The sequence below is a fragment of the Selaginella moellendorffii genome, unplaced genomic scaffold (assembly GCF_000143415.4).
Source record: "Selaginella moellendorffii unplaced genomic scaffold, v1.0 SELMOscaffold_127, whole genome shotgun sequence".
Taxonomy (NCBI): Eukaryota; Viridiplantae; Streptophyta; class Lycopodiopsida; order Selaginellales; family Selaginellaceae; genus Selaginella; species Selaginella moellendorffii.
This window is the reverse complement of record NW_003314388.1, coordinates 328,413-354,783: the sequence shown is the minus strand read 5'-3', so window position 1 is coordinate 354,783 and position 26,371 is coordinate 328,413. Positions and strand designations below refer to the sequence as shown.

Below are 26,371 nucleotides of genomic sequence, written 5' to 3'. Positions count from 1 at the left end.
TTCCAAAATTTCCTAGATTTTAGAGGTTTTGCCATTTTTTTTAGCCCAACAACAAACTCAATATGTGTCATTGGCCATACTATGATAGGCATGTGACCATTCTTGAGCAACATAATTATGGCAGGTCAATGAAATATAACCACATGGCAGATGCAATATTGTGTAGTATAGACCTTTTTACCATATCACACAGCACCACCAGTTTACAAATAACACACCATATCACACAGCACTGGTCATGCCATCATTTGAGGCACATCTCACGTCCACAAAGTGCGAGGTTCTGGAGTCCTTGCAAGTCGTCACTGCTATTTTCGACAGCCTTTCTCCCGATCTACAGGTCGGATGTGTTCTCTGCATTCATCCTCCATGGTGACGAAAATTGCTGGCTGTGAAACAATCTCTAGTTCTGTGTGTTTTTACTGCCTAGGCACGAAGTAGCGAGTGTAAGTGGACATGGAAGAGTACTTCTTGTTCCTCTCTTTGAGCTTCTCTTGGCTCTAAAGGACGTGGATTTCCCTTGAGAGTACAGTTGCATCTGAACTATCTGCTGATTTTGAATGTTTTTAGCAGGGCAACGTGGATGCACATCCCCGTGGGGCGGACGATAATTTTTTTTTCTGAAGTCTTGGTAAAAACGGCTTGACGACAAAAGCAAGTTCGACGATCCTGCCTCGCTAGTCTGCTGGATCTTGAGACTTTCTAGACGCGGCTCGCGTGAATTCTTCAAGACACATCGAATTTTTTAACACTCTGTGGACCACGTCAGCACACAGCCCCGTGAGCGATCCAGACGCCGCCACGGATCGTCACGATAAACCCATACATTTAACCATGTATCAACCGTCATAATATAACAAAACACCGTTTCATAATACAACACACTCTACGTCCTTGGAAGAGTCAGTTTCTTCCCGAGAATTTAAGGAGACCAAACCTTGTGCTCGACTCACGGACAACAACAAGGGCTTCCCTTTCCGAGAATCAACTGAATGAATGGCACAAAGCCGAGAATCAACTGAATGAATGGTCCAAAGCTGCAGAAGTTGCGGTGTCTCTCGATGTGGTATGAGCTGCAAAATCACAGTTGGAGTTTCTTTTCCTGGTACATGGCAACTTCAGACTGTTTGAGGGGCCTGTTTTAGGAAGGGCAATCGAGAGGTGAGATATTAATTACTTGCTTCATCTAGTTTTCTGATTTCTTCTTGGATTCTAGATACCAGTACTGCTGCCTTCCGCTGCTAGCAAATTCTTCCATTGCCATCGCTTGAATCCTGTAAGTGTAACCATTCATTTTCTGTTTGCTGAAGTAACCTCTCTGACTAGGTTCAATATGCTGAGGACTGTAAGAGATTGTTCGGTAAGATTGTGGCCGGACCATCTTTGGCGAGACACGAAAGCGATCTCCAGCAAAGCGCCAATACCTGGGCTTCGAATTTCCGGGACGAACCATACACTCTAGACATTTACGGTGGAGACGTGACAAGAAGATATACCGAAAGAGCAACCAATATCTCTTATGACTTGGCAGAAGCGGCTCTCAGGCAGAAAAGTTTCTACTATCAGGCAAGTGGTGATCTTTTCTTGAAAGCAAACTCAACTTTAAGTATGCAGGTTTCTGATCCGCATTACCTGGATGAGAGCTTCTTGCTAGCTGCAGCTGCACGTTACAAGGCATTTCTCCATCTCATACGCACGTCTGGCACATCAACGTTTTTCGTTCCCACTTACGACATTGATTTGATATGGCATACTCATCAGCTTCACACTGTGAGCTACCACAACGATCTCACACAGGTACTGGGAAGCATCTTCGAGCATGACGACACAGATAGCAACCGAGGTTCTGGAGGGAAACTGGACAATGGATTCACAAAAACTCGATCTATGTGGGAAGACACGTATGGCCTTCCATACGAGAAAGCAGGCTGCATGTATAGAGGGGAGCCACCAGTATCCATTCCAGGAACACCTGCTTATGATCCAACCAAGCTCGCTAGGCTTGCTAGTAAAAACGACGATCACTTGGCTGAGCGAAAGACCATTCAGGTATTTGAGTTTGCAGATTTGTTGTCAATCTCGCCGGATCCGATCGATTTCTGTAGGTTCATCTCTCCGTGCGAGGTACTAGAGGTTTGCCAGACGACAAGACCATCTCCTATGTGGTCAGCTCGTTAAACCATCAAAAGTTTCTGAAGCTCGAAAGCCAACGAGTGAAGGCTGCCTCTCAGCAGAACGTAGTGTCAGTCATGACGGCTGAACTCTCCACCGAAGGACTGGTGCTAGCAGTTCGACGGAGGCGGGTTTTGATATCCAGAACTGTGGGCCGGCTCGTGATTCCATGGATAAATGTCATCCGTTCGGAAACACAATCACTCGGCGGCTGGTTTCCATTCCAGGAGGACCGACAAGTGTCGGTGCTGGTTTACATCTCCGTTACTTCTCCAGTCACTGCGCCTTATCTCTTTAGAAGCGTGAGAGTGAGAGACACGGGAGACGACAGTGCCACTCACGACAGTAACCGCGAAAGCATGTGGATAACAAGGAACGTTTTCGACCATGCCAGAGTCGAATCCTTCGTTGTGCGTTTGCAGGTTTGTACGCTGTGATCAAGCCTTCCACTTTTTTTCAGGCTGATGCAGTAACTTTTCTTGTAGATACAAGCGTGGAGGGTTTTGGCTAAGAAGCATTCCAGACACTGATAAAGTTGTGCACGCTCACAAAGGAGGGTGGACATACAAAGGTTCTTATAACACTGGCTCTGTAAACGGTATGGCAAAAGCAACAAATCTTTTGGATCGACAAAATGTTTTTTCTTTCTCAGGTGAAATTCTGGGATCTGCGTGGCAACTGGAGAAACCATCTTTGGAATCTAGGAGATGGTCTCTGCAGAACGGGAAGGCTATTTTAACTGTGGACAGAAATGTGAAGGATAAGCACTGGAACATGAGACCACAGCTCCACGTTGAAATGAAATCCCACAACTGTCCGGTGAGTTAGTGAGATTATACAGTGGTACAGATGGCTGATTCTCTGGAAAACTTGATTGTAGATCATGCTCTTCTCGGGTCGTCACCTGGACTTTGCTGTTCCTGGTGCATCTGACCGACAGGAAGCGTGGTTTGTGACAATGGTGAGATTCACAAGAGACGCTCCTCAAGGCAAGGCGACAGCTCTTTTCAACTGGCGGTCTGGAGGCATGCAGGTAAAGCTCGATCTATCTCATTCTAAGAAACCGTAAATGAAAGCTTACTTCCAGATTGATCCCAACGAGGATGTGCTGCTTGTGCTTCTTTTGTCGGCAACCATAAGCATGTCCGTGTCCGATATGCTCGGCAAAGCCATTCCTTCGTGGACGATGAGGAGTAAACGAGTGATCGTCTCAGAAGAAGAACAAGATCATTGGAGTGAGAAACGAATATTTTGCACCCAAATACTAAGAACATTGCTGCCTGACCAGGTGCTGTGACGATTGATCGCCGTTGCAGCAAGGTGATTGAAGGTGGTGGCGGAGAGGGCAGGGGAGAGGGCGGAGGCGACGGTGGTCATGGTTTTGGTGGTTCAGGCCAGTGCTGGTATGATGGAGGTGGTTCGTATTGTGGCGATGTGGTGGAGCAGGAGGGGAGGAGGTTCGTATTGTGGCGATGTGGTGGAGCAGGAGGTGGAGGAGGAGGTTGTGGAGGAGGTGGTGGAGGCGGTGGTGGCTGCGGGTGCGGTGGCTGTGGTGGTGGGAGTTGAATCACATTGTACAAAGAGATAAAAACAACTTTTAAATCCAAATTCTAGGAACTTCGTTTAAGATGTTACCAAATAGAAATACAAAGAATTGGCCGTAGAGAGAACAAATGAATGTGAATCTTCTTGGATGATTCCGAGAATAAATTTTTTTCTTCGTCACGAGCTGGAAGTATTTTCCTCGGCAGCACACTTGACTTGTAATGCTGCTCGAACAACGTTGCCTCTCGTGATCAAACCGACCTGGAAGTTTACGAAAGAATTCTCACAATCAAGCAAATCTAATTCTTCGTTACCAGGTTTCCAGACTCGTCCACAACAGGAAGCCTCTGGTACTTGGTGTCAAGCAATATCCTTGGATCCAAAGGAAAACCAAGAAGTTTTAGCGAAATTTCTATCGAGTATGGCAGAAACGTTTGAAGCTACCTGGCTGCGTCTTAAATGTTCATGTCCACTCGAACCACCAGCGGCAAGGGAGTCATCAAATCTCCCACAGTCTTGCCTTGGATTTTGGTGAGAAGGTGTTGGATCTCTTTGAAGGCCTGAAAGAAAGAAAAAAGCTAACTCTAGAAAGTTTTGCTCACCTTCCATGTACTTCCTGCCTCGGGGAACAAACTGTTGCTTGATGGCCTCTTCCCTGAGATTGAGAAATTCATAAGAAAAACCTTGGAGCTCTGGCTTACCCAAGATAGAATCAAGAGCTAGTAAATTGTAGTCTGATACAACTCCAACCTGCGAGAGATTTGGCTTTCAGATCTATGAGCTTCAAGAAAGAGATGGCGAGACTGACCAGCTTTCTGTCCTTGTCTGTAACTGGAAGCCCAGTAATGCGATTGTCCACGAGCAATTTCAAAGCTATCATTTTCGAAAGCCACAAAGTCAGTCTGGAAGAGAAGAAGAAAAGAAAACACTAACCATCATCCACTGTTGTTGAACACAAAAGAGATCCTTCTTTGGCATTATGAAATTGCAAATTGTGTAATAATTGTGCTTCTTCTACATGTGTATGGCGTGCCAAAAAGAGAAAGCCCTATGATGCAATCTTTGATCTTTCATTTTAATCTAGAGCATATGTTAACTAGTTCCCTTATGTTAAAAAAAATGGCTTTGAATGAAAGTTAATGTTTGAGGACTTTCAAACTTATACAAAAAACTATGTTACATTAATTATGTGACTTATTAAGTGGGATTAGAGGAGTAAAAACTTTAGTTGAAGATGTTAACTTCAAGAGGGGCCCATGGGGCAAAACATGGGGCATGCATGATTATAAATTGATTTTGTCAAGTGAGAACACTTAAAAATTTGAAGGAACTATGTTATTAAATTGTCAAGCATGGCTATATTCCTAGATTATTCCTCATCTTCTTTGCATGAAACCTTTGCCCCAGAGGGGTATTTATGGAAAGCATTGAAGTATTTCTCATGTTTGAGCAAGTGTTAGAAGAGCACCTTCTCATTCCCCTAACAAATAGTGAACCTGAAATGATGAGTATAGCTTTCAAAGGTGTCATTTCTATCTTTTCCTTTTGGCCGTAAACTTTGAGGAGAAATTTTTTGTTTTTCTAACAGCAGATTTGCTTGATCTTAGGCATATTGGATAGGTCTAAAGCTCCTTTTTTCAGCAAGGTTGATTCTTGGTGCTAGATTTGAGAGAATTTGTGGCATGCAAAATGATTTTCTTTATCTTTTCTTAAATCTCACAGGATATTGAGGTGTTTTCATCACAAATTCTTGGAATAATATGGTAGATGGGGTTGAACTCTTTTCAACAATCCTACTTACAATCAAAATAATGAAGGATCAAGATCAAGGTATTCATTTTTCAATTTTAGGCTAAACTTTGGTGAGGGTTTTCTAGGAAATAAGTAATCTTTCCTATATATGCTTTAAGGTGTGTCTTGGAATGTTAAAAGAGCTACACTAAAGCAATTTTTACCAATCAGCCTATATCTCCTTCCATTTTTAAATGTATTTCTTTTTATCACGGGCATTTTGGGCAATTTTGAGCAACTTGTGAACAAGGCAAAGGATTCTAGGCCATTTATTATGGCCGAGGACTCTTCTTTCTATGCTTTAGAGAAGTTTACAGCCTTATTACTCCTGTCAATTAAGTTGCTTTGACTAAACATTTGCAGTATTCAAAGTATTTAATGCCAGTATAGATTAGGAATATGGCAAACTAGTGCCCTTTTACTATACCTCAAGGCCCTAAGGTACGGAGTAAAGTTTTTAGCATCCAGAGGCAACTTAGGTACAACATAGCACCTTCTCAAGTTGAGTTTTCTTCATCCTCAATAGATTCTAGCAACTCTGATCTATGAGCTATGGCACAGCCATATTTAGCTCAACATCAACTCCATGTTTTGCAAAAGAGGAGTGATTTACCAACCTTCTTAAGTGTTGGAATAGTTTCTCCAACATTGCATATCAATTGCTTTGAGTACTACTACACCACAAACATGATTGTTGATAATGATTGTATATGCTATAACTTCTTGCAATCTTATGAAGGAAAATTAGCAACTTGGGTAGATTCTCTTCTCCTAGAGGACTAAATGGACTTCCAGACACTACTTGCTTTGTTCAAGGAACATTTCATCAAAGAAAAACCCACAAATCGGCTATTTGTCGATTTTGTTTTATTCCAGTAGGGTGCTCATGAGTTTGTCCTTGACTATATCACTAGTTTCAAGTGTACTAGAAGCAATGTTGGGATCATAGAGTGGTCCAAGACAAGCAGCATGGGATCATAGCATTTATAGTAGGTTTGCATGAGAACTTGCAATGGAAACTTCTCAAAAAAACATTCAGGTTTTGCTATGAGGCATTTTCATTTGCCATAAAGCTGGAAAGAGAATTATTTGTCAACTTGGGGATTGTTAAAGTTGATTTTAACGCCTTGTGCAACTATTCACCCATCACCACTAAAGCCTATTGCCGTTGAACACACACCTCTAACTATTGAGAAATGTAAGCTCCTGAGTTTGGACTTCCTGAGAGGTCACCCAACCCAGTATTATTCAAACCCAAGGACACTTAACTCCAACTATCCCAAGACCCTTAACCGATTGGAAAAGAAAGTGCACTTTTGTTCATGGGCCCTTTCCCTTTATATTTGAACCCTATGGACCATTTCTCAAGTTGTTCTCTTTGGTTGTTTACACTTTGCCAACATGATGCAATAGTTGAAGGTGATCATTCTTTAGCAATAGTCACACCATGACAAGCTGCTCTAAGAGTTTATGAAGTCTAGAAAAGAGGCTACTACAGCTTGGGAATGCTAATTCATTCAAGTCCTATTAGTGCACTCACTACGAGACAAACACACATAGCATATAGTGCCACTTCAAACTTCACCTAGTGCTTCAACCTCCACCTTTTCAACGTGTCCAACAATATCCCTTCACTAACAACTCCACACCATCTCATGGTCTAGAGACATACTAAGAGTAGTTGGAGCAATGAGTGATCAAGGCAGCCTTTTCATCAAACAAAGGCAAAGCACCAACTTCATCAATCAACACAATTTTGGTAACTGAGGAACTTTACAAATAGAAACACCAAACCACAATCTCTATTTGCACTAAATCTAGTGATATAGTGAGTGGCTTTTAAGCTCCCCTTCAAGTCACTACTCTCCTCTCCTCCTGGGATCTCATCAACAGCTATTCATGTTTTGGAGCTAGTTCTTCAATAACTAGTTGACACTCTTTTTGCTCCGAGAAATATTGTGCTTTGTCCTTGAATTCTACTAGCATTTAGAGGAGTTTCCAAGGTCAGGAACACCACAGAGCACTTTCAGTAGGACTCCTCAAGAGGTGCACATCATCAACATGACAAAATATGGTGGAGATCTTGGTCCATTCTTCGTCCTAGTGCAAATTGGCACTTCCTCTTGCAATGGATGTTTTGGTTGACTCTAGTTCTATAAGTAATATTATCTCTCTTGAAGATACCTTTTCAGCATAGCTAGAGATCATTGAGTGCTCCTCCATTGTGTTCAAGACCTTTGCCAATCACACTATTCCTCCAATGCTAATGTGGCATTAACATCTCGATACAAGGTGTTATTTTTTAAGTAGATTTCCTTATGGTCGACTACGAGTGTCTTGGAACATCCTCCTTGAAGCACTCTATTATCCTTAGCTGTTTATGGCAAGTTCTAGCCCATTTGTAGCACACCTGAATTTGGAGCTGAATTCCAAGCCCGTTGTGCTACGAAATGAGGGTCCGGTACAATCCTACGAGCACCAACTCCCCGTATCAAGCACCTGCATGCAAAATGGTGTTAGATGGTGTCTGACACAATTTTGGCATACCTGTAGCCTAATGCGAGGAGGAGGGTACCCCACCAACTAGAGCAATATGGAGCTTCGGCTTAGACCCAAGTCAGACACAAAACAAGGAGCGACACAGCCCAGTGGAAGCCAAACTAATGCCTTAGGTGGTCGGACATGCATTCCAACCACTATCCTTACTATACATTTGGAACCCCCCATAGCCCCCCTCCCCCTCTTGAGGAACACACGCTTTGGGCTTTCACCCCAAGCCTCCTTTATTACTAGGAGTTAGTCTTTAGGACAAGCTCGAAACTTACTAAATATAGTATGTCCCTAGATTGCGAATTTGGACATGAGACAAACACCATTGTGTTTAGGCCAATCACTACGTTCCGTAGATATGCCAAATGAGCAATTCTGACACTTTCCATAAATAGCATTTGGGACCAAAATGAGACTAACACAAAGGGTATGATAGCGAGGGTGTTTGGCAAACACAATAAGCTATCATTTAGCGATATTAAGGGACTAATCTCAATACACGAGGGTTCTTGTCACTAGCTAGTGCAAGACACAACGAGAAGGGAACTCCTTACTGGGCTAAGTATGCTTAGCTAATAGTACATAGGAATTCCATCCTTATACTCATCTGGTCTAAGTACATTCGAAATGCCCAATTAACTCCACTAGCACAAAAGGGGCTACCAAAGGGATCCAACTGTACCAACCTCTTACCGTCATGGCAGTAAGGAAAGAGTGTTCGTAAGGACTAGCCGACAAGTATCTTTCGATACCCAAAGTCATATTCGTGACACCATTGCACCATCAATAGTGCAAAAGGCAAGATGGAAATTAACAATGGAATCTATAGCGCCACCTTTCTCAACAATCATAGTAGAGCTCTTTCTCAACATGCCTAAAATTTATGTGATGGATGCTTTCTCATGCAATGTAGTCAACATTGTTGGAGGTGAGTTAAATAGCTTTGGACATCTTTCAACCTTACTCTCTTTATTTGAAAGTAAGGCTAAGCCTCTAGCCATACCCTCTTTATTTGATGGTGGGGCTTATATGGTGCCAACTTCCATATCTAGCTTTTTGGAGTGTTATCTGATTAAGGATGGGCTTCTTGACTTCTTTTTTGCTTAGGACCAACTTTTTCTTATGGAGCTTGATGATAAAGTCATTCCAGACTAAGTCCATCTTCCACAAGATGCATTCAGTTCTCTTTAGCAATTGTTTAAGGTGTCACACAGCCAACATCTTCCTATGGAAATCACTATAGCTAACGATTCTGAGTGTATGGGTTCTTGTCAAGCTAGTGGAAGACAAAGCAAAAGAAAACTAAAAAGCCAGGCCAAGTATGCTTAGCTAAATGAATTTTATCATGCCGGTTTTGGAGATGAAGAGTAATATCTAGGCAAACAGTTGGCAAAAAGACCTAAGCCAATAAGACATGCTATGTGTGAGTTATAGCTGTTAGAATTTAGAGTTTTCCACAATGGAGCCCTTAGTACAAATCCTAGTTTGGTGCATTGAAAATTCCACCCTAGACTTGGACTTGACTTCAATGGAAGATCTTCCTTCACTAGCAAAATATTTAACTTCAGTCCTTACATTGGAGATTGCACACTCAAAGCATTAGAAGCAGAGAAAGCAAGGGATAAAGGCCTTGGATTCAAAAGAAATATTCTTGCTTGACTTGCCAGAGACAAGCTTGCTATATATGGTGTCCTTAACATCTTTATTTAAGGATGAAGACACTCTTATGATTACAGCTTATTTCGATAACACTTTTTGCCCCAAAAACCATCTTGCCGACATTGGTGTTTAGATGATTGATTCTGCTAAGAACAAAGTAGCCAACCTCTCTATCACTTTTCCAGCAACATCAGCTAATGAAGTAAAGTACTTGGCAATTATCAATGCCATGAAGTTGGTAGTAGATCTCAAGTTTATGCAAGCCACTTTCATTAGAGATGCACAACTCATCATATACCAACTTATTGACGAATGCTAAGTTTGCAAAGAGAACCTGAAAGAGATATGGCAGCATGGAAAGTCCTTATCATCACTAAGAAAAATGGCACAAACCTTGGAGTCTAGAGGAACCTTGGGCTCAAGAGCCTCATCTATCTCGAACTCCTCCTCGATCTTCATCCTCGAATAAGGGGTTAATGGGTGTTCATTAGTCTATAAATTAGAGAGTGTTTAGCTTAACTTGTAAATCATGGGCATTTAGTCTAGTGGTATGATTCTTGTTTAGGGTGCAAGAGGTTCTAAGTTCAATTCTAACCCCTTTTCTTTTTCTTATCTTAGGGTTTATGGTTCTAGCTTCATGGAAGATGCCATGTTTGGGAGTGGCAGATTCAACAATCTTGGCCTCAAAGCCATGCCTCATACACATTTGCATGGTAAGGCAATTGAGAATTCATTTGGAACACATGCAGCAGCATCCAACTCAAAACTCTTTCTTGTGTGAACTCCCGGCCTTAGAAAATAGGGAAGAAAGGGGAATATACCCCTGTGCCCCTCATGCCCCTAGAATATTCTGACAGTGGAATATTCTAGAAAATCTTGCTCAAATCTAAGCCATCTATTAACAGTTTAACAACAAAACAACAACAACAAATTATATGAGCAGCAAACTCTATATGAAAAAATATAATCTCAAGTTTTAGTTTAAGTGTTGCTTTTATATAAAATATGAAACTAGTGCTTACCAAATTTTAGAAGGAATATTACTCTTTCTCACATAGATTTAAAACCCCAACAATGGTAAGCTAGAATCACTCATGAAGAATAATCTATCAAATTTTCAAAATCAATTAAAACGATTTAGATACATAAAACACTTAGGGCTCTTTATGCCTAATAAAGTTTGGAAAGATGTTTTTTTATATCAGTTTTTTGAAACTAAGTATAAACTGTTTCTAGAGAACTATCTCATAGACTATATAGAGAATAGATATTGTATCATGACTATTATAATGAATAACAAACTATATTACATTTGATGAACTATATTAAAAAGTAGTATATATTGTTTATTATGGTTTTTACAGGTTTTTAGTGCCAGCCTAATATGGTGATTATCAATTTCTTCAATTTGGGATAGACTCCTTTATCGATATATGCAGCAATGTTAATATGTAATTGTGTGTCGTCCAAGCGTGCATAACATCTGTAATGCATATGATTATAGGATAAGATTTAGATACTGTTATTATAAATTCTTGGAACTGTAGGGGATAAATGAGGATAAAATAATCATTAAAGCCTTTCTTATCAAATAATTACCCCTTTTCTAATTGGCTGAATGGAAGAAAGCGTTATATATAGTATTGAAGCAAATGGCATGAATTATTTATTAGTGGCTACTTAATCTATAATATGTCTTTTTGACTAAAGTATATTTTCAGCCCTAAAATTAAAATTGTATGAATTGGGTATTTATGATTATGTCCTCATCTTGTAGGGCATCCATGTAAGCAACTAAATTTTCTAAATAATTAAATTTTCTATTTTACTTAACTACATCTTTGACTACTTGGAAGAGTCTCACTCACCACCTCAATATGTCCTAACTTAATTTGGAGTACTTGCTAGACATTAGAGGTGATCCTAGAGTCATACTAACTTTATATTTAGTCTAAATGTTTTACGTATCTAGTCCCATTTAAACACCTATAGGTGTCATTGGCATATTAATCTTTTATGTTAAAATAATGTTCATTCTCACTGTTTCATTGGTAATTTAAAACCATCAATACTATAGTCCCATCTCTTAAGACTAGACTATCTATCCATGAGTAGTCATTCTATAATTACACTTTAGCATCCTTAAGATGCCTTAAAGCATGGAGGAACAACATCCTTAATATCCCTTTTTTTATCCTCACCAAATCCCTCTCATTTCACAATTATACTTGCCAATACTACCATTAGGTTAGGGTGTAAAATATCCTAGACTTCCTCAACATATAATTATACCTTTAATTACCAAGCAAGAGGACCACAGTATTTAAGTAAGTAGTGCTACTTGCACTTAAATTAGGAACATTGGCCATTTTATCTCCTAAAGAAGTTAGAATTAGCTTTTAAACACTTTATCAAATCATTTCATTTATCCATCTATATTCATTTTAGCCATGGACTCTCTAGTATCTATATCATCATCCACCACATAGGTATAACCTTTTTTGTACATTAGTCCCTCTAAAATCTTTATATATTTGTAGAATATTAACTTTGAAATCTATAGATAAGATGCCAAGTAATCCATTGTCTTGGTCTCACAAATATTCAAGTGGAGTCTTTGATATTGAAAAATCAAGGGTAATAGCAGAATGATTCACAATAAAATAGTTAAATAGTCTTATTATTTATCACAAGATTAGTTAGGAGGTTTTGATATATAATATACACAATCAAGTCTAAGAAATATGAGTAAGTATGTATTGTCAAATTCAAACCTTTACTATAAATAATGGCTTTAGCTAAGAATGATAATGAGGAACAATACACAAACATATAATTTCTTATTGAGAGTAAATTCTTAAGCATTTGATTATAGGAATTCCAAAATTTCCTAGATTTCTATTATATTTTTATGATACCATGGTCAATAAGACCTAATTATATGTTATTATGGGATGTATATAATAGGCATTGCGAGTGTTCGGGATATAGGAATAGATATATTAATTGAGGTTTAGACCCCTACTTATATACAAGAATGGATGAACCAAACTCAATCCTAAATAGATGGTCTATATACTATAGTACTATAATTAGTGTATTACCTAGCTAGAATAATATATATATATATATATATATATTTTACACCATCCTTTCCTCCGGAGATGAAAAAGTGATGATAATAAGTCAAGTGGAACATCTAGAGTTTCTGTTAGGTGATTATAAACTACCACACGAATCTAAAACTCCCACAAAACCACTAATAAATTTGTTGATAACCATGACTAAAATAAAACCCAAAGCCATGGCATAAGCATCAACTATTTATGGAACCTTGATGAATCAATTACAACTCTGTATACCAACTCTTAAATACTCAAACCAACCACACAATTATAACTTTGAACTAGGGAGATTGGACTCACTCTATTTGTCTTCCACATTCTCCTTATTCCCTCCTCGAAGGAAAAAACATTTTAAAGCATTAGCTCCATTTGGACTTGTTGTGCTTGTCCTCACTCCGCCACCTATGTTAGACTTCACTTCACTATCGCATTTGTTCGGCTTCACTATGTCGGGGTTAGATATTCCATTTGGACTTGTTATGCTCATCCTCATTCCACAATCCATGTCATTTGTCCTTACTCGACTACTATATTCGTTTGTCCTCATTCCATTGTTAGGGCTGGACTCCCGTCCATCCCTTCTACCCCCTCCTCCGAAGAAAAAAAATTTGAAGTGTTAAGGCAAAAAGGAGAAAACAAGAAAAATTGAGGAAAAACAATTATGGAAGAAGAAAAAGTGGATAAAGAAGTATCGGAAGAGGAATTTGTAGCAATTGACAATGTAGAAATGGGGAAATCAAAAGAATGTGTGCTTAAAGCTTGGAAAATAAAGGATTTTCTACTATAAAATACTTCAGCCATCACAATATAAGCAAAAGATTCACACTATTCAATCTCTTCAACACACAACTCAACATTTGAAATAGAAAAATCAATAACAACATCCACACTTTTAAGGGAATATATAAACTTCTTAACAGCAACAATAAATCAAAGGCTCTTAATGGCACTCACAAATAGGGACATACATTCAACTCGAAACATTGGCCAAAGTGACTCAACCCTTGGAATAGAGGAATACTCAACACTAGAACTGATCAAAGACTCTACCAACGAAATAAAAACAAGATTCTCAACTTCATAGACACACTCAACATCTAAATTAATATGAGGAGGACAGAAAACACTCAACTCAACACTAGATTGAGAATGAGAATCATGAGAGTCACAAATGATCAATGTGCCAGAAGAAAAAAACATTGTAGATGAGGAAAAAATACTAAAAACATAAGAAGGTGGCTTAAGCCAAGAAATAAGAAAAAGTTGGGAAAAAGCAGAAAGGAAAGAAAAAGGATCAGATGGCCACTCGAGCTTGTACACATTGTCTTCCCATAAACTTGATTCTCGAACATTTTCCAAGAACTAGACTACATTATCCATAACTCACCAATTAATATCACAATCACATTTCATATCAACAGGAGATAACAGAACACTGAAAATAGGATAATCATATCCCATGAAAGTTGGAAACAGTAATACACCAAGAATGGGTGCAACACCAATATGATCACATACAATAACACCAAAAATTCGATCCAACAGAGCAACATTAGTAGCCTCAAGTGACATACTCCTTGATCGATGATGACGTGGCATAGTAGAGGAAGAGAATGTAATGAAGATAAAAAAAAAGGAGCAAATCTAAACACAATAATAGCTAGAATTTTAAATCTTGCAAAAAGCTAATACAAATTTAGATTTGTGAGGGCCAAGTGTACGGTTACGATGCCGTATACTAATATTAGCGTAGTGGGATTTTGGTAGCCGTCGGATTGGTTTCAATCTGGACCACTCACTCCTGTATATAAGTTAGGGTTTTTGGGCTAATTAATATGCACATTTTTGTATTCCCTTTCCATATTCCAAGCACTCACATTGGTGGAGTTGAGGGGCACCTTTGATTGTCCTTGAGGAGTGCTTGGATTTGGGATTTTGGTTTAGATCTGGCTTTTGCATTGTCTAGATCTAGCTTTTTCTTTTTGTTCTTTCCTTTCAAGATTTTGGTTTAGATCTAGCTTTTTGCATTGTCTAGATCTACCATTTCCTTCTAGCTTTTTGTCATTTTTCTTCTTTTGCTCTTTCTTTTTCATTCGTCTCCATGGCAGATCAGCAATCTCCTCCTTTGACTCTCGAGCAGCAGTTGGTCCAATTGCTTGATGCTATGCGCTTGCAATTGAACAACCAAACTCAATTTATGGCGGCATTCACGGCACATGGTCCAACTCCTCCTGCTCTTGGTGCCAATCCTCACGTTCGGCCGGAGTTCTTTCGTGGGAATTCTGGGGATGATGTGTACCATTGGTTTGATCACTTCACGGTGATTGCCACATATCATTCTTGGGATAATGCTCGATGGTTGCATGAGTTTCCCATGTGTCTCCAAGAGACGGCGTTGCAATGGTACAATGGTTTGAGCGCAGCCACTCGTGGGGATTGGAGTGTTCTCCCAGACGTCTTCAAATGCGCCTTTGGACATGCCGATGATTGTGATGATGCTTTCCAACAATTGCATCGTCTTTGCCAAGGGCCATCTGAGTCGATGATGCAATTTGGCGTTCATTTCCGAAGTCTTTTGCTTCGTGCGGAGCCAAATATGTCGGAGCGGATCAAGCTAGGAATGTTGTGGCCAACACTTCGTCAAGATCTTGTCGGACTTGTGCATGCACTTGCTCCTGCCACCCTTGATGATGCTCTTCGCTTGGCACAACATTATGAGACGTCGCCTCTTCCACTTCTCGCTGCACGTCCTTCCGCTCCACTTCCTATGGGTGATGGTCCTGTTCCAATGGAGGTTGATGCTGCTGCTGCTTGAGTCCAAGGACAAGCACGAGGACGTGGCCGTGATGTTCGCTGCTGGGCGTATGATGAAGTTGGTCATACTTATCGGCATTGCCATCGTTTTCCGGATTGGCAACCTCCATTTCCTAGGTGGAGACCTTGGCGTCAGCAACGTCCCATGGGTGCTGCTGCAGTGGAAGGTCTGGACACCAAGATGCATCCGGGAAACGAGGAGTCGCGCGAGTAACGGAGGGACCTTGCACGAATAAGTTAGTGACCCCTCCATCTTTCTTTTGGGAGTATCATCAAGGGGTTCACTCGGCACCGGTTCATCCAGTGTTTACTTTCCAAGCTCGTTTTTATAACAAGAGGTCTCCTATTATTCTCTCCATATTGGTTGATACAGGTTCGAGTTTATCTTCTATTGCTCGACCTGTTGCCACACGTTGTCGTTTACACTTGCGTCATGCGGCGGAACTAGTTTTCATTCTTTATGGCAACGGCCGTACACATGCATGTGCACGGGATGAGGTGGACCTGGTTGTGCGTGTGGGCGATCTCGAGCTTGAGTTGCAGCCGTTGCGGGTGGTGCCGAGTCAAGCTTTTGACCTCATTCTTGGTATGGATTGGTTGCAGCGCAATCATGCCAAATGTGACTTTGAGGCTACTTTCCATTCCTCTCACTTCCATACCTCTTTGTCCCTCTACTTCTACCTCTGCTTCCATTACTTTTGTTCCCCACTCTTTCCTTTTGTGTTTCCATCTTGTTCTACTTTTCCCTTTTCCGATCCCTCCGACGATCTTTGTGTTGCAGCAGTTGACCGGCTCATGAAGGAGTATTCTGATCTCTTTAAATTTGACTTATCGTCTGGGGCTAAGATTGCCACATGTCATCCGATTCCAACCGGGGATGCTCGTCCAATCAAGGTTCCTGTTTGTTGTTGGTCACCTAAGGAGATCAAGATTTTATGAGCAAACGTCAAGGAAATGCTGGAGAAGGGTGTTATTCGGAAGTCGCGGAGTCCTTGGGCATGTGAACCTCATCTTGTGACGAAGCCTGATGGGAGTATTCGTTTCTGCATCGACTATCATCCGTTAAACGAAGTGACGATCCTAGATGTGTATCCTCTTCCTCACACTGCTGATCTCTTGGATCGTCTGGGGCGAAGTCGTTGGTTCACCAAGCTAGATCTTGCTTCTGGGTATTGGCAAGTACCAATGGCCGAAGAAGATATTCCTAAGACTGCTTTTCGTACACCATTTGGTTTGTACGAGTTCTTGGTGATGCCGTTTGGTTTGAACAATGCTCTAGCAACTTTCTAGCGGATGATGGATGAGGTTCTTTGCGATATGCCGGAGGTGACTGCTGACTTCATTGATGATGTCTTGATCCACTCAGAGGGGACGTGGGAGGAGCACGTTCGTGATGTTTGTAAAATGTTGGATCGGCTACGCGACGTTGGTTTAAAGCTGAAGCGGTCAAAGTGCGTGTTTGGGTCCAAGGACACAACTTATCTTGGGTATCGTATTTCTCGTGAGGGTTTGCAAGTTGATCCTGACAAACTTGTGGCTGTTCTAAAGTTCCCTACTCCGAAGTGTGTGAATGATGTGCAGTGCTTTTTGGGTAAGGTGCAGTATCTCGGTCGTTTTGTGGATCATCTTTCCGATCGCACTACACCATTGCGAGCGTTGCTGAAGTCATCAACGTCATCTTTCATCTGGTCTCCAGATTGTGAGCGAGCGTTTGTGAATCTCAAAGAACTATTGACGACTCCTCCGGTTTTGGCATATCCTGACTACACTTGACCTTTTATTTTGCGCGTGGATGCTTTTGACATTGGTCTTGGAGGTGTGTTGATACAAGAGAGCTCGAGTGTGCTGGGTCAGCACCATCCCATTGCATACATAAGCCGTACATTATAACCAGCGGAGATGAACTACTCCACGATGGAGAAGGAGTGTTTAGCAGCAATCTGGGGTTTCGAGAAACTTCATGCCTATCTACATGGTTCTCGGACGTTACTTGAAGGTGACTATGCTGCTGTTACTTCATTATTGAAGCGGAAGAACCTGGTTGGTCATATGGCTCGATGGGCTTTGAAGCTTCAGATATATGATTTCGATGTTGTTCATCGCCCAGGGAGTTCTATGGCTGATGCTGATGCCCTTTCTCGAGCTCCTCTTCCTTCTCCACTCACTTCTCATGTTTCTGACGAACCTGTTGTTCCACCATCTGTGGATTTTCTAGATGAGGATTCTGTGCCGTCGGCGGTTGCTGTCCTTGACGTTCAGTGTCCACAAGGTGTAGAGCAAGATCTACCTTCTCTTGATGAGGTTCGCGAGGCTCAAAAGATTGAGCTGTGGATTTGGAGGCTTCGAGATGGGTTTGAGAATCCTGCATCACTTGCTGATGACTTGCCTCTCCGGCATTTACATTCTCAATATCGCCTTGACGATGGCCTTCTTTATTTTGTGGGGACAGATCCTGATGATCATTTACGGCTGGTGGTGCCTTTGGTGTTTATTCCACGGTTTCTCCATGCCTACCATGATTCTCCTATTCTAGGTGGGCATATGGGACACTGTTGTGTCACCGAGAAGCTGCGCAGGTCTTTCTATTGGCCGGAGATGTGACGTGATATTATCCGGTATGTGCGTAGCTGCATTTGGTGCCAAGCTCGTAATACTCCCCCTCGTGCTGCGGAAGGACGGTTGGAGTCAATTGTAGTTTCCCATCCGTTTGAGTTAGTGGCGTTTGATCTTATGGGACCTTTTCCATGGTCGACTGCTGGCAATGAGTATGTTATTATTGCTTCTGACTACTTGACTCGTTGGGTGGAAGTTGGTGCTCTTGCTAGCGCCTCTGCAACTGCTGTTAGATACTTCCTTCTCAATCGAGTGGTGTTCTAGCATTCTTGTCCAGAGCGGATTCTTTCGGATAATAGTCCCGCATTTATGGCTGAGGCATTTCATGTCTTGACGTCTCGGTTGGGGATATGCCACACTTTCACGAGTGCTTATCATCCACAATCAGACAGTCTGGTGGAATGGCTTGTTCGGACATTCAAAGGGATGATTGCAAAGTATGTGAACTTTCAGCATTTGGATTGGGATGGTTATTTGCCGTCTCTTCGGTATGCATATGTTACAGGGGTGCAGAGTTCTGTTGGTGCTTCACCATATAAACTCCTATATGGTCATGATCCAATATTACTAACGGAGCTGGGTTTACCTTCACGATTGCCACGTGCTGCCGATGCTAGATCATGGGATCAGTATTTGACGAGCATTCTTCCACTTGTCCGAGTAGAGTTTGCCGAACACTTAGGCTGCGTACAAGTGGGACAACAACAGCGCTACAACTCCCATCATCGTCCACCTGCGGAGTACAAAGTGGATGATTTGGTGTTAGTCTGTTTTCCCCATTTTACGGTACGTGGTTTATCTAAGGGGCTTCTTGAGCAATGGAAAAGACCATAACAAGTGTTGCGACAAATTGGACCACAAGTTTATGAGTTCAGCATGACGTTCAACAGGCCGATCCTCCAGAGATTGTGCATGTGCAACGGCTAAAACGCTTCGTACAAAGGGATCAGGAGGAGTTAATACCACCTACAGATCCACTGATGCCTCCTCCTATTGTTCCTCCGGATCCCGGCCCATCTTCAAGAGAACCCTGATGGTTTTCCATTATCCCAAGAGGAGGGGATGATGTGAGGGCCAAGTGTACGGTTACGATGCTGTATACTAATATTAGCGTAGTGGGATTTTGATAGCCGTCGGATTGGTTTCAATCTGGACCACTCACTCCTATATATAAATTAGGGTTTTTGGGCTAATTAATATGCACATTTTTGTATTCCCTTTCCATATTCCAAGCACTCACAAATCTAGACGAGAATGAAAAAATAAAAATAAAAAAGCACAATCCTGAACACTATGTAAGCAACCAAAGGGAACGATTCGAGAGACGATCCATGGGGTTCAAATATAGAGGGAAAGGGCCCATGAACAAGAGTGCACCCCCTTTTCCAATCGGTTAAGGGTCTTGGGATAGTTGGAGTTAAGCGTCCTTGGGTTTGAATAGTACTGGGCTGGGTGACCTCCCAGGAAGTCCAAACTCAGGAGCTTACATTTGGTATCGGAGCGGTCTCGGGTCTGACTCTGTTGGTTGGCTAGGGGAATCACACCACATGTTGATTGACATCTGGCTGGTCCAGTTTGCTCCCACTGGGCTCGACCCGAGGGGTAGGGTGTCAAGAGAGCGAGGCTCTCGGGAGAGTTGCGGCTCTCAGCTTCCGTTCACGAGGGCGTGAACTTGCAAGGAAGCGTGGTGGATTGTAAGCAACCAAAGGGAACGATTCGAAAGACGATCCATGGGGTTCAAATATAGAGGGAAAGGGCCCATGAACAAGAGTGCACCCCCTTTTCCAATCGGTTAAGGGTCTTGGGATAGTTGGAGTTAAGCGTCCTTGGGTTTGAATAGTACTGGGCTGGGTGACCTCCCAGGAAGTCCAAACTCAGGAGCTTACACACTACTGTCAAAAAGCTTTACCCTTTAGGGACAAATTGCAATGCCTTTCACCTCCACTAATGTGAATGCTTAGAATATAAAAATAGATATATTAATTGGGGTTTAAACCCCTACTTATATATAAGAATGGATGGACTAAATTTAGTCCCAAATAGATAATCTATATATTATAGTATTATAATTAGTGTATTACTTAGCTAGGGTAATATATGTATATACATACATATATTTATAAATGTGACAATATGTATATTCTCCATCATAAAATGCATAAAATTATGAAAGGCCAATGAAATATCACCACATGGCAGAGGTAGTTTAGACTTTTTTACCACATCCACAAATAACACACTATATCACACAGTACTGGTTTAGAATAACATGCCATGGCTTGCGTTGGAGTGGCCTCATCATTGGCAGCTATTGAACTAATTCAGTACTGCCTTGTTGAGCAGCAAGGTGCAATGGACAATTCTCGTGGATTTCCATTCGGTGGGACTCTTCCGCCTTCTTCCATAGCTCCGCCAGATTCCGTCTATTGCTCTCATCACTGCCCCAGGGAACCAAAGGCTGCTGCCGCGAGGAGGCACTTACCACGGAATGTGTAGACAGCGCGCTTGTGTCACCGACGGCATTGCAACGAGGCCATTGCACGACATTAAGCCCCCAACCCCCACCCCGTGTTTATTGTATCTATAACGGCATTTTTTCTCGTTTAAACCTAGCGGGCGGAAGCTATGAAGCGCCCGAGGACGACGACGAGGCGGCGGCCACTGGAGCTGGAGGATGGAATCTCGGATGCTGACGACGACGATCTTGATTGCAACGCAAGCACGAGGTAGCTCAACTTCTAGCCGTGTTTGCTTGCGCATCATTCTCTGCCAGGGTTGATTCTAGCACCACGTCTGAGGTAATGGCCTGGCTCTTCTCTTTCGTCTCCTCTCATTGGATATTTCTTCTAGGATGTATCATTGAGCAAGCTTCCTGTGCAAGAGCTTCAAGAGTTTAGCAGCGACGAGGGCGATCTTCCGGCAGAAGCCTCGTCAAAGCGTAAGTCAGTGACTCTTTCTTCCATGTGTTTGAAGCGCTCTTGGCACATCTGGGAGGGTGCCACAATCACTTGAGCTCAAACTTGAAACCAGCTGGTATGTTGGTGTGATCGTTTTTTTCTTTAACGCGATCCTTGTTTTAGATGGTTCTCTCACTTTACGAGTGCTCGAAAAACCATCATCTGAGGCACATCTCACGTCTACAAAGTGCGAGGTTCTGGAGTCCTTGCAAGTCGTCACTGCTCTTTTCGACAGCCTTTCTCCCGATCTACAGGTCGGATGTGTTCTCTGCATTCATCCTCCATGGTGACGAAAATTGCTGGCAGTGAAACAATCTCTAATTCTGTGTGTTTTTACTGCCTAGGCACGAAGTAGCGAGTGTAAGTGGACATGGAAGAGTACTTCTTGTTCCTCGCTTTGAGCTTCTCTTGGCTCAAAAGGACGTGGATTTCCCTTGAGAGTACAGTTGCATCTGAACTATCAGCCGATTTTGAATGTTTTTAGCAGGGCAACGTGGATGCACGTCCTTGTGGGACGGACGATAATGTTTTTTTCTCTCAAGTCTTGGTAAAAACGGCTTGACGACAAAAGCAAGTTCGACGATCCTGCCTCGCTAGTCAACTGGATCTTGAAGCTTTCCACGCGGCTCGCGTGAATGCCGAGATCTAGTCTGAAGTACCCAAAAGCTTCAAGACACATCGAATTTTTGAACACGAAAGAGTCAAAACAGGCAGCTCCTTCCCAAGAATTTAAGGATGTGCTCGACTCACAGACAACAAGAATGGCTTCCCTTTCCGAGAATCAACTGAATGAATGGCGCAAAGCTCAAGAAATTGCGGTGTCTCTGGATGTGGTAGCAGCTGCAAAATCACAGTTGGAGTTTCTTTCGCTGGTACATGCCAACTTCAGACTATTTGAGAGCCCTGTTTTAGAAAGGGCAATCGAGAGGTGAGATATTAATTACTAGATCCAGTTTTCTTATTTCTTCTTGGATTCTAGATACCAGTACTGCTGCCTTCCGCTGCTAGCAAATTCTTCTGGAACTTTTGTCCCACCGCTCGACTGCAATTGGATATGGCATTGCCATCGCTTGAATCCTGTAAGTGTACCCATTCATTTTCTGTTTGCTGAAGTGACCTCTCTGACTAGGTTCAATATGCTGAGGACTGTAAGAGATTGTTCGGTAAGATTGTGGCCGGACCATCTTTGGCGAGACACGAAAGCGATCTCCAACAAAGCGCCAATACCTGGGCTTCGAATTTCCCGGACGAACCATACACTCTAGACATTTACGGTGGAGACGTGACAAGAAGATATACCGAAAGAGCAACCAATATCTCTTATGACTTGGCAGAAGCGGCTCTCAGGCAGAAAAGTTTCTACTATCAGGCAAGTGGTGATCTTTTCTGGAAAGCAAACTCAACTTTAAGTATGCAGGTTTCTGAGCCGCATTACCTGGATGAGAGCTTCTTGCTAGCTGCAGCTGCACGTTACAAGGCATTTCTCCATCTCATACGCACGTCTGGGACATCAACGTTTTTCGTTCCCACTTACGACATCGATTTGATATGGCACACTCATCAGCTTCACACTGTGAGCTACCACAACGATCTCACACAGGTACTGGGAAGGATCTTCGAGCATGACGACACAGATAGCAACCGAGGTTCCGGAGGGAAACTGGACAATGGATTCACAAAAACTCGATCTATGTGGGAAGACACGTATGGCCTTCCATACGAGAAAGCAGGCTGCATGTATAGAGGGGAGCCACCAGTATCCATTCCTGGAACACCTGCTTATGATCCAACCAAGCTCGCTAGGCTTGCTAGTAAAAACGATGATCACTTGGCTGAGCGAAAGACCATTCAGGTATTTGAGTTTGCAGATTTGTTGTCAATCTCGCCTGATCCGATCGATTTCTGTAGGTTCATCTCTCCGTGCGAGGCACTAGAGGTTTGCCAGACGACAAGACCATCTCCTATGTGGTCAGCTCGTTAAACCATCAAAAGTTTCTGAAGCTCGAAAGCCAACGACTGCAGGCTGGCTCTCAGCAGAACGTAGTGTCAGTCATGACGGCTGAACTCTCCACCGAAGGACTGGTGCTAGCAGTTCGACGGAAGCGGTTTTTGACATCCAGAACTGTGGGCCGGCTCGTGATTCCATGGATAAATGTCATCCGTTCGGAAACACAATCACTCGGCGGCTGGTTTCCATTGCAGGAGGACCGACAAGTGTCGGTGCTGGTTTACATCTCCGTTACTCCTCCAGTCACTGCGCCTTATCTCTTTAGAAGCGTGAGAGTGAGAGACACGGGAGACGACTGTGCCACTCACGACAGTAACCGCGAAGGCATGTGGGTAACAAGGAACGTTTTCGACCACGCCAGAGTCGAATCCTTCGTCGTGCGTTGCAGGTTTGTACGCTGTGGTCACGCCTTCCACTTTTTTCCAGAGCTGATGCGGTAGCTTTTCTTGTAGATACAAGCGTGGAGGGTTTTGGCTAAGAAGCATTCCAGACACTGATAAAGTTGTGCACGTTCACAAAGGAGGGTGGACATACAAAGGTTCTTATAACACTGGCTCTGTAAACGGTATGGCAAAAGCAAAAAATCTTTTAGATCGACAGAATGTTTTTTCTTTCTCAGGTGAAATTCTGGGATCTGCGTGGCAACTGGAGAAACCATCTTGGGAGTCTAGGAGATGGTCTCTGCAGAACGGGAAGGCTATTTTAACTGTGGACAGAAATGTGAAGGATAAGCGCTGGAACATGAGACCACAGCTCCACGTTGAAATGAAATCCCACGACTGTCCGGTGAGTTAGTGAGATTATACAGTGGTACAGATGGCTGATTCTCTGGAAAACTTGATTGTAGGTCATGCTCTTCTCGGGTCGTCACCTGGAATTTGCTGTTCCTGGTGCGTCAGACCGACAGGAAGCGTGGTTTGTGACAATGGTGAGATTCACAAGAGACGCTCCTCAAGGCAAGGCGACAGCTCTTTTCAACTGGCGGTCTGGAGGCATGCAGGTAAAGTTCGATCTATCTCATTCTAAGAAACCGTAAGTGAAAGCTTACTTCCAGATTGATCCCAACGAGGATGTGCTGCTTGTGCTTCTTTTGTCGGCAACCATAAGCATGTCCGTGTCCGATATGCTCGGCAAATCCATTCCTTCGTGGATGACGACGAGTAAACGAGTGATCGTCTCAGAAGAAGAACAAGATCATTGGGGTGAGAAACGAGTATTTTGCACCCAAATACTAAGAACATTGCTGCCTGACCAGGTGCTGTGATGATTGATCGCCGTCGCCGCAAGGAGATTGAAGGTGGTAGGCGAGAGGGCGGGGGCCACGGTGGTGACTTTGGCGGGGGCCACGATGGTGACTTTGGCGGTGACACTGGTGGCGACTTTGGCGGTCACACTGGTGGTGATGGTTTTGGTGGTGAAGGCCAGTGCTGGTATGATGGAGGTGGTTCGTATTGTGGCGGAGGTGGTGGCGGAGGCGGGTGTGGCATCAGTGGAGGTGGGGGATGTGGTGGAGCAGGAGGTGGAGGAGGAGGTTGTGGAGGAGGTGGCGGAGGCGGTGGTGGATGTGGCGGAGGCGGTGGTGGTGGGTGTGGCGGAGGCGGAGGCGGTGGTGGTGGTGGTTGCGGTGGCGGTGGCGGTGGTGGTGGGAGTTGAATCACATTGTACAAAGAGATAAAAACGACTTTTAAATCCAAATTCTAGGAACTCATAAAACGACATTTTCTCGTTTAAGATGTGATCCTTTGTTAACCAAATAGAAATACAAAGAATTGGCCGCAGAGAGAACAAATGAATGTGAGTCTTCTGGGACGATTCCGAGAATAAATATTTTTCTTTGTCACGAGCTGGAAGTATTTTCCTCGGCAGCACGCTTGACTTGCAACGCTGCTCGAACAACGTTGCCTCTCGTGATCAAACCGACCTGGAGGTTTATGTAAGAATTCTCACAATCAAGCAAATCTAATTCTTCGTTACCAGTTTTCCACACTCGTCCACAACAGGAAGCCTCCGGTACTTGGTGTCAAGTAATATCCTTGGATCCAAAGGAAAACCGAGAAGTTTTAGCGAAATTTCTATCAAGTATAGGAGAAACGTTTGAAGCTACCTGGCTGCGTCTTCAATGTTCATGTCCACTCGAACCACCAGCGGCGAGGGAGTCATCAAATCTCCCACAGTCTTGCCTTGCGTTTTGGTGAGAAGGTGTTGGATCTCTTTAAAGGCCTGAAAGAAAGAAAAAAAAGCTCATTGCGAATGGAAACTCTAGAAAGTTTTGCTCACCTTCCATGTACTTCCTGCCTCGGGGAACAAACTGTTGGTCGATGGCCTCTTCCCTGAGATTTTGAGAAATTCATAAAAAAAAAAACTTTGGAGCTCTGGCTTACCCGAGATAGAATCGAGAGCTAGTAAATCGTAGTCTGATACAACTCCAACCTGTGAGAGATTTGGCTTTCAGATCTACGAGTTGCAAAAAAGAGATGGAGAGACTGACCAGCTTTCCGTCCTCGTCTATAACGGGAAGCCCAGTAATGCGATTGTCCACGAGCAATTTCAAAGCTATCATTTTCGAAAGCCACAAAGTCAGTCTGGAAGAGAAGAAGAAAAGAAAACACCGACCATCATCCACCGTTGTTGAGACCCGAACACAAAAGAGATCCTTCCTTGGCGTCATGAAATCGCAAACCGTGTAATAATCGTGCTTCTTCTACACGCAAACCACGAACCTCTCAATCGCGAGAAAGAAATGGGGAAGGAGAGAGAAATTTCCACCATACCGTGGCCGAATTCTCCGACGGCAAGCTGTGCGGCATTGTGGGAGTCGCTCCCGCCGCGCATCGCTCCGCAGGACTCCGCCGCAAGAGGCTGCGATTCGTGTAGCCCCAAACCAAATGCTGTGGGGGAGGAGGCGCCAAGGATTTGCAATCGCAGGAGGACGCTCGCGACGCCGCCGCCGCTCTGTGCAATCGATCCAGCTGCTGCTGCGCCCCGCTGGTCGTGGCCGCCGCCGACGCCACCGCCATCGCCTCCATTGCAAGGGCGAGAGCTCTGGCGTGGACAAATATCAGTCAGCACTCAAACGCGTATGGCGTGCCAAAAGAGGAAGCCCTATGATGCAATCTTTGATCTAGAGCATATGCTCG

At 43.1% G+C, this 26,371-nt stretch overlaps 3 protein-coding genes and 1 pseudogene across 6 annotated transcripts; 2 read left to right on the top strand and 2 right to left on the bottom strand.

The window, feature by feature from the left end:
• The first annotated feature begins 238 nt into the window (after window positions 1-238).
• Window positions 239-3,760, top strand: LOC112343013 (glycine-rich domain-containing protein 1-like). The gene is made up of 11 exons (XM_024665783.1): window positions 239-372; window positions 574-631; window positions 902-1,066; window positions 1,217-1,276; window positions 1,327-2,049; window positions 2,106-2,533; window positions 2,658-2,770; window positions 2,825-2,991; window positions 3,053-3,205; window positions 3,260-3,373; window positions 3,503-3,760. Exons 1-11 carry the CDS (start codon window positions 239-241, stop codon window positions 3,758-3,760), a joined length of 2,373 nt encoding a protein of 790 aa, XP_024521551.1.
• Window positions 3,761-3,869: 109 nt separating this feature from the next.
• LOC9650230 lies at window positions 3,870-10,176 on the bottom strand (annotated as a pseudogene).
• An 11,394-nt stretch (window positions 10,177-21,570) lies between these two features.
• On the top strand, window positions 21,571-25,026 carry LOC112343012 (glycine-rich domain-containing protein 2-like). Its single transcript, XM_024665782.1, has 12 exons — window positions 21,571-21,666; window positions 21,714-22,154; window positions 22,206-22,305; window positions 22,356-22,595; window positions 22,644-23,078; window positions 23,135-23,622; window positions 23,687-23,799; window positions 23,854-24,020; window positions 24,082-24,234; window positions 24,289-24,436; window positions 24,490-24,765; window positions 24,992-25,026. Exons 2-12 carry the CDS (start codon window positions 21,862-21,864, stop codon window positions 25,024-25,026), a joined length of 2,448 nt encoding a protein of 815 aa, XP_024521550.1. The 5' UTR covers window positions 21,571-21,666; window positions 21,714-21,861.
• LOC9650267 (CBS domain-containing protein CBSX1, chloroplastic) lies at window positions 24,953-26,332 on the bottom strand. Of its 4 annotated transcripts, none has more exons than XM_024665769.1 (8): window positions 26,006-26,332; window positions 25,848-25,935; window positions 25,723-25,787; window positions 25,616-25,664; window positions 25,512-25,564; window positions 25,339-25,454; window positions 25,209-25,266; window positions 24,953-25,155 (listed from the first exon to the last, which is right to left on the bottom strand). In XM_024665769.1, exons 1-8 carry the CDS (start codon window positions 26,258-26,260, stop codon window positions 25,072-25,074), a joined length of 768 nt encoding a protein of 255 aa, XP_024521537.1. In that variant the 5' UTR covers window positions 26,261-26,332; the 3' UTR covers window positions 24,953-25,071. The 4 variants fall into 4 exon arrangements, with proteins under 4 accessions (XP_024521537.1, XP_002992036.2, XP_024521535.1 ...); XM_002991990.2 differs by having other exon boundaries at window positions 25,848-25,932; XM_024665767.1 differs by having other exon boundaries at window positions 25,512-25,664.
• Window positions 26,333-26,371: the final 39 nt, after the last annotated feature.